This window comes from Eptatretus burgeri, chromosome 3 (genome assembly GCF_056783735.1).
Source record: "Eptatretus burgeri isolate ZD-2024b chromosome 3, Ebu_testis_v1, whole genome shotgun sequence".
In the NCBI taxonomy this organism is placed as follows: domain Eukaryota; kingdom Metazoa; phylum Chordata; class Myxini; order Myxiniformes; family Myxinidae; genus Eptatretus; species Eptatretus burgeri.
This window is the reverse complement of record NC_140963.1, coordinates 15,305,403-15,312,902: the sequence shown is the minus strand read 5'-3', so window position 1 is coordinate 15,312,902 and position 7,500 is coordinate 15,305,403. Positions and strand designations below refer to the sequence as shown.

The window sequence follows — 7,500 nt, the reverse complement described above, 5'->3', positions numbered from 1 at the left end:
CGAACTTGTGAAAATAATCACTTTAAACATGAAAAGAAAAACATAATTCTTACCTCTCGGATCCTCACGAAGCACCAAAAAAATTCTGGCGTTGGTTAAAATGAATTATCAGACAAATGCGAGTCACATCGTTCGGCTCGGCGTCCTCACGCTGGATTCATACGTTACGGCTCTCGCAAAGACATGGACACGAAGACAAATGCTGCGCTCGATGGCGAATGGAAATGTGCTGACACGCTTGCAAGTGTCTATTATATCCATCAATCGGGGAAGTTTGCAAGACGGCAAAATTTTCTAATGCTAGCGTTATTTGCGTCCGACGAGAGATGATGATTCGTACATAACGGGACTGACACGAAAATCAAGTCGGGATTACTTGCGGTCCGAATTTTATTTTTCTGATCACAATTTTGATCTATATTTTTCTGCCGTTAGACTCTGTCATATTTCCAAGAAATTAAGGGAGATTTGGAATAAAAATCATAAGAAACATTATCAACACTGGACTCCTTATTTTTCTCGATGCAGTGGACACGAAGCGTTATGTACAAATCCATCATTTCATCAGATAGGGTAGATGCCAGAAAACCCGAATAGGGAGACAGAACATCATCAAAACAGCTCGCTTAAGCAGCTCGCTCCGTTTGCGATTTGCCAAGCGGTGTTTATCGCCAAGCCCCGCTGGATCCGATTATCTTATCGGCTATTAAAAGCCAGCTAATATTCCGAACGCAATGACAGCAGCTCAATTGAGGAAAAGGACACAACGAACAGGTCAACATTCACACAAGGACATTTATTTGTACACGTACTGTATGCATGCAAACACGTATGCAATGAAACACGTTTGCAATCATGCAGTCAGTAAAGCAATGCGGGAACAAGCAAGACAAAGAACTACAACCGTTCTATTATTATGTACACAATCACTTAACAGTTAATTACTTGACGGACAAGGTGCCATGACATTCATACAAAGAAAAACCCCAGGAAAGAAAAGGGCAGAACTGGACCTCGTGGGCCTTTAATAGTTCATGGTGCCGTGGAGACCGCAAGGGCTCCGAGAGGCCGTGCTGGTTACCTGCTGCCTTCGTGGTGACTCGCTTGGGCAACCCTCGACGTTTCGTCGACACGGCAGTTGGCGCCGCGCGACTTGGTTGGCCCAGGCCCCGCCGTGCGGCCTGGTGGTTCGGGCCTATCCGACGACACCACAGAGGAACGAACGGGCCTTTGCTCTTTCAGAGTTGATGCTCTTTCTAAGAACCCGCTCGTTCCTCCGCGTCTGCTCGGATCGTCCCGAGCCCCAATCATCTCGGACCGTTCTGTCGCTGGCTGGCGACCTCTCTCTCCGGCTTTCTCCAAACGACCCGTAGTTCTGCGCGGCACGGCAGGCTTGCTGCGCTCCGAGCTCCGACTGCCCTCCGCTGGACTCGAACCCTGGCTCCAAGCTCTAGACTTCCACTCTCTGCAGCTCCCCGACAGACTGCTTGCTTGGCGTTCAGCACGCCTTTATATGGGGTCCGTGGGTGAGGTCTGATCTTTCACCTCTCACCTCTCACCCCCCGCTGGCTCTGCCCCTTTTGCGATTCTGATCCGATCTCTTCGCGAAACGTGGAGAGAGCGGACGTGGGTGAAATCATCAACCACGCGGAAGTTGCAGGAATCATCAGCCGTGGAAAGCGGACGTTGTGGAAATCATCAGCCCCCGCGTCTGTCGGCGGAGATGCCGCTCATCCGTGAGATTCACCGTGGCTGGCGAAAAGATGGCGGCGTAACGGAGATTAAGGTGAGGCGATGTTGTGGTTGCTTTGTGGTGGGGATGGCATGGTTGTTGAGATAGTGGTTGTGGTTGGCGCTGTGGTGGGGATGGCGTGGTTATTGAGAGGCGATTGTGGTTGTTCAGATGTGGTTGTTCCAAAATAAAGACAGCAAAAGAATAATGGCTGACTCAAAGATCACAGCCCGGTTACACGAATAATCCCCTTTAGACATCGGTGGGGAAATCTAATCTGAACACACACTTATCGACATAACTGATCTCTGGGAAGCCTGAATGGTGTTCTGTGAATTTCCACAACCGTAACAATATATTCATATATATATATATATATATATATATATATATATATATATATATATATATATATATATATATATATATATATATATATATATATATATATATATATCCGCATTAGCTCCATTATATTAAGATTTGGACAGCTCATGCTTCCTTGCAATAAACATTTTTGTATTTATTTATGAAAAAAATCTTTCTGAGATTCATTCTGATAGATATTTCTCCATTAAGGGAGAATATTTTATTATCTTTAGTAATTCTAAAATTTATCACATATTTTTGGTGTATAATTAGAATTGGCCAATTTTCCCATTTTTCTTTCCTTCATTCAGATAGGTTGATTTGGAGTGCAATGCAAATCTAGATCAACCCCAGTAGTTAGCAAAACTGTCAGTCAGAACAATAGAGGTGTTAATTCCTCCCTGACACTGTCACAACACATCGCTGTCCCCGTACTTCCATGGTCAGAAATGTCAATGAGCTTTGTTCATATTATTTGAATTACTTTGTGGGACAACCTTAGGTGTAAATTATAAATCTAAACAGTTTTTCAATATATTTTGTATCACTTTGAGGTGCAGTATATTTTTAAATAGCGACAGAATCATTTTCAGCACTGGCTCATAAGACATTATATTTTTGCCTGTCCTGAACACATTTCTCGCTGACACTGTATTTCTTGCATGCAGCCATATTCCCACCATTTTGCTCAGTGAACTTCACAACATCCAACTTAAAAGCTGCCGTGTACAACTTGTGTGACTTTATAGGAGGCATTTTGAGATGATGTGAGGATGGATACATGTGATTAGAATTGAAAGGAATGGATTAAACATAATTGGTGAGTGTGTGCTCGGTATTGATGGGATAACTTTGCATGTGTCAGTGAGCGGATTCATCTTTAATTGCTCAACCAACCAGCAAATGTTCCAGGCATTGATTTAAGTTTGTTTTAAATTAACAATTACATAATTTATAGAAGAAAATATCACACTTTGCAAAAAAAAATTCATTTATGCAATTCATTGTCTTAAACCATAGATACGTGAATTCTGAGGATAAGTTGAGGCCCAGACTTCCGGGAAAAAAGCATTGACTTGTACGATGAAAAATATTGTCCTTCATATGTTTTTTGCTGACACAGGAAGATAAGCGAGATTTTACGGTTGCCTATTTAATTTATACCTGAAGATATTTGAATGACTTTATCACTGTAAAAGACCACATTTGTTTACATCTTTTTTTGAGGTGAAACCTAATAACTCTCCAATGAATTGTTAATTGTGAAATCAACTTTGTAATTATTTTTAAGCTCAACAGTTGGTTTTGAAGTGTGCTTTTGAATATTTATTACGATATGTTATTTGGCTCATCACCTTGTTCTTTCATAAGGCGATCGATTTGGGAAGATATCTGCGTCATTTAAAATTCTCCGGGTGGAACTGATAACATTTTATATCCACTTATCCCACAATTATGACTAAACTTGTTGTTTTTCTCTGTAAGATTAAAAAGGGTATTACAAGTTTCTATAGGCAATAATGATATGTGATAAAGGACACAAACAACAGGCACGAAGTCAAATAAAAATGTAATCTTATGTCGAAAAAAATTACGAGTGAGGTTTAATCAAGCCCGTCAGCATGCATGGTATGCGCCTCCCAAAAAACACACACAGTGCCTTCAGAAAGTATTCACACCCCTTGACTTTTGTCACATTTTATGTTGCAGCCTGATTTGAAAATGGATTAAATTAATTTTTTTGTCACCATTCTACACAAATACCCCATAATGACAAAATGAAAACATGTTTTTAGAAATTTTTACAAATTAATAAATAATGAAAAGCTGAAATGTTTTCTGTCAATAAGTATTCACAAGTATTCTTGCATTCTTGTATTCATAAAAAAGTATTCTTGGCGAGTTCATAATAATGCTATTCCTCAAGAGGCTCACATGTCTTGTCCGAAGCTATTCTTTACCCCTTATGCACATAAAGAAAGCCTTGCTATTATGTTTACTGTTCTTGGCCATATCTTCCTCATATTCCCTTTTGGCTGACCAGTTATTTTGTTAACTTGCCTCTGTTTAGTCATATACTGATATGTGTGATTCCAGTTCTGTTATTTTCTACTAAATACTTGCAAATACCTTATGAGCCTGGTGTGCTTAGTGGTTAAGGCGGTGGCTTGGGATCCTCGGGGTCCTGAGTTCGAGCCCCGCTGGCCGCTGAGTTAGCATTGGGGGGGGGGGGTTGACTCAGCCTGTCATCCTTCTGAAGGTCGGCGAAATGAGCACCGGTATACTGGTAATTAACCCTGCAGGGTCGAAGGCGACTAAAGGGTTGGCGTCAGGAAGGGCATCCGGCCGTAAAAACATTGCCACAAGAAAGGGTACCATGATTGGAGCCTGCAAAAAGCTGACCCCTGCTCAGGGATAAAGGCTTTCAAATGGTGTGATGACTTGTAAATGCCTTCTGCTTATCCTTAACAGCACTCCTTACCTTCTTGGTCTCTTTCTGCCTCTGGATTTATACCTCATTGGAATATATCTACCCCGTACACTGCTCATTTGCTCTATGAAATATGATATTGAAAGCCCTCTGAGCTTTACCAATATCCAATATATATATATATATTGAAAGATCAAAATTGTTGGTTTCTCTGAATTTTCAATTGAAGATCCACTTAATGGTCATAACTTTCATATATCCTCCTTGCTGTGGTTTGACAGTTTATTTTGATCCTAGGACGCCTCCATTGCTCGCAGATTCCACTTGATGAGACAGAAGCATCCAGAAAGATTCAACAGCAGGTAAGTGGAGCATCGTTTTAAACTGCTTCAGACAGTGGTATTTGTTTGACCATTTGTGAATGAAGCAGTCATATTAGTGTGTTTAGAGTCCAATATTTTGGACATCAATGACTTGGCAAAAAAAGTACCTTTGCATTGTTTTTAACGTCTTGTTTAGTGTTGATAAATGGTAATTTAAATTTTATCAATGAAACACTTTAGATATTTCTGGTAAAATGAGCTTTAGAAATGAATTTATAATTCCTCAAATTGAAGGCCTTTCCTCCTTCAATCCCAAGGAGCTCTCTTCCACATGCACCAGCAGAGGGAGTTAAGTTAACAACACATGTATGCAGCAGTTACATAAAAAAACATAGTGTGTGTAGAGTACTGTACTGCTTTACATGCCAACCAGAGGTGAATCTGCATTGGGTACAGCGAATCAGGAAGAAGTTGGAATCAAGTATTCTTTTCCCAAATAATTTTTTAGGCACCAACGTGCAAGCCAAACTTTGATGTCACTGTCCCAAATAACATACTCTGGCTTTATTCCAATTTTAGATTGACTTGCCAATATCATTGACCTGTACTTAACACTCACTATCGAATTGTCTATCCACCATAATATTGACCAAATCTCTCCATTCTTGTCTATTCTGAGATCTTAGCACTCTTCCAGACAAATCACTACCCTTTGCCTTCTTTTTCTTTCAAAACTCTGCAACAACATTGTGCAGTTTCATCCCATACAACAAGCCTGGCATTGGCTTAGCAGTTAGGGTGGCTGGCTTGGAATCCGAGGGTCTTGAGTTCCAGCCCTGTTGGCTGCTGAATTAACACCAGGTGTGGTTGACTCTGTCTGTCATCCTTCTGAGGTTGGTAAAATGAGGACCAGTGTACTGGTAATTGGTACAACCAATAGCCACAAGACTGCACACGAAAGTGTGTGTATGTCCTACAACAAGCATCCCTCAAAATGTTCTTGCATCTTGTGACGTGATCTTATGACACCTACTCCTTCTTTCTGCCCTGAGATCAATCTTTCTCCCTGTTTGTATCCCAACTATGCTGCCTACCTTGATCCTGTTTCTGTATCTGCTTATTGCTCTGACTCAGCTGCTGCTCCTTTCCTCAACCTTACTGTTGCTTCCCCATTCCTCAAGACTTAAAATATTTTTGTAATCTCTAATCCTATAGTTCATGCCCTGTCCTTTATTTATTTTCTGGTCCCTTTTTAGGTCATCTCTACCGAGATGACCTAATAAAGCCGGACCAAATGTCCGTCCGTCCATCCGTCAACAATTTTTCTTTCTGATCTTGATGAAACTTAGTATGTGGGTAGAGGTCGATGAGTGTTGCACAACGATATAACTTTTGTCCGGGTTCAAGGTCAGGGTCAAGGTCACGAGGTCACGTAAGTTATAAAAATTGCCATTTTCAAAACCTATCTCGTATTCTAGTCTGCAATTCTACAAGATATTCGGCAACTGTTTATTGATTATGATAGTAAAAAATATTATCTTGTACCTAACTGGACAGATTTTTGAATATCCGTCCCGTTTGGCCACCACGTAACCTGGAAGATGGTCAAAAACACCTCCCGGTACCAATAAAACATTTTACTTCCGATCTTGATGAAATTTGGTATGTGGGTAGAGGTCAATGAGTGATACCCAACGACATATTTTTCCTGGATTCGAGATCAGGGTCAAGCTCACGAGGTCACGAAAGTTGTGAAAGTCGCCATTTTCAAAACCTATCTAGTCTGTCATTTTAGGACATATCTGGCAACGGTTCATCGATTATGATAGTAAAAAACATTATAGAGATGACCGTCACCCCCACACGGGGGTAATTTTTCACTTTGGCTTCTCATCATAAATCTCAAAGTTTACTCTCTTGTGCAGTTCTGTGCAATTCACAATTAAAATTCCATTGATATAAAATGTCTAACCCTTAATGATCTTTGCTTTCAAATCCTTCCATTTGGCCCAGAATCTCCTTCCAGCTACACTCTAAAATCCTATTCTGAGTTTAACTATAATTTTTTTCATAATACTGTTGCGGTTCTCGGAACCGCATGCATACAACAGATAGTTGTCCTGAGTCAGTTATTCCATTAATATACGTGTAGTTAGGTCCCTACCTTTTGTTTAGTGGGAAAGCAAGGCGGTGCGTTGCAATGAGATATTAGTTAGGATTAATAAATCATTTTCCCCCTTTTATTTTATTCCCTCCTTTTACGACCTACGGTGCCATCATCTCGCTTGCTACCCGTGTTTCGCCGGACACAGTGTACCACCGTCTACCAGGACTCTCACTTTCTGAGTCAAAATCCTGACATTCAGCTGGACAAACGCTGTAGCTGTATCACATCCACCTGCCAAAGGCCAGACATGCGCGGCGTGGGCGGACAATACCGGAGTCTGGCTGAAACCCAGCCCATAAAGGCGGACCAGGTGAAGGGCCGGTCCAATCGGGATACTCGGATCGGATGATGACGTCGGTTTCGAAATGGCTCCTCCCCAAACTCTGGGCTCTATAAAGTACGGAGCAATCAGACAGTGGTCGAAGTTGGTTGGTGGAAGTGGTTGCGAAGGTAGTCAAAGTTGGTTGGTGGAAGTGGT

At 41.3% G+C, this 7,500-nt stretch overlaps 1 protein-coding gene across 7 annotated transcripts in view; it reads left to right on the top strand.

Moving 5' to 3' along the window:
* The window catches only part of LOC147029437 (diacylglycerol kinase beta-like), a 351,555-nt gene that overhangs the window by 310,106 nt on the left and 33,949 nt on the right, over positions 1-7,500 (top strand). For all 7 annotated transcript variants that reach the window (XM_085872493.1, XM_085872491.1, XM_085872492.1 and 4 more), the window contains one exon: positions 4,830-4,894. In XM_085872493.1, the coding sequence (XP_085728619.1) occupies positions 4,830-4,894 (65 nt within the window). The remainder of the gene's footprint in view (positions 1-4,829; positions 4,895-7,500) is intronic.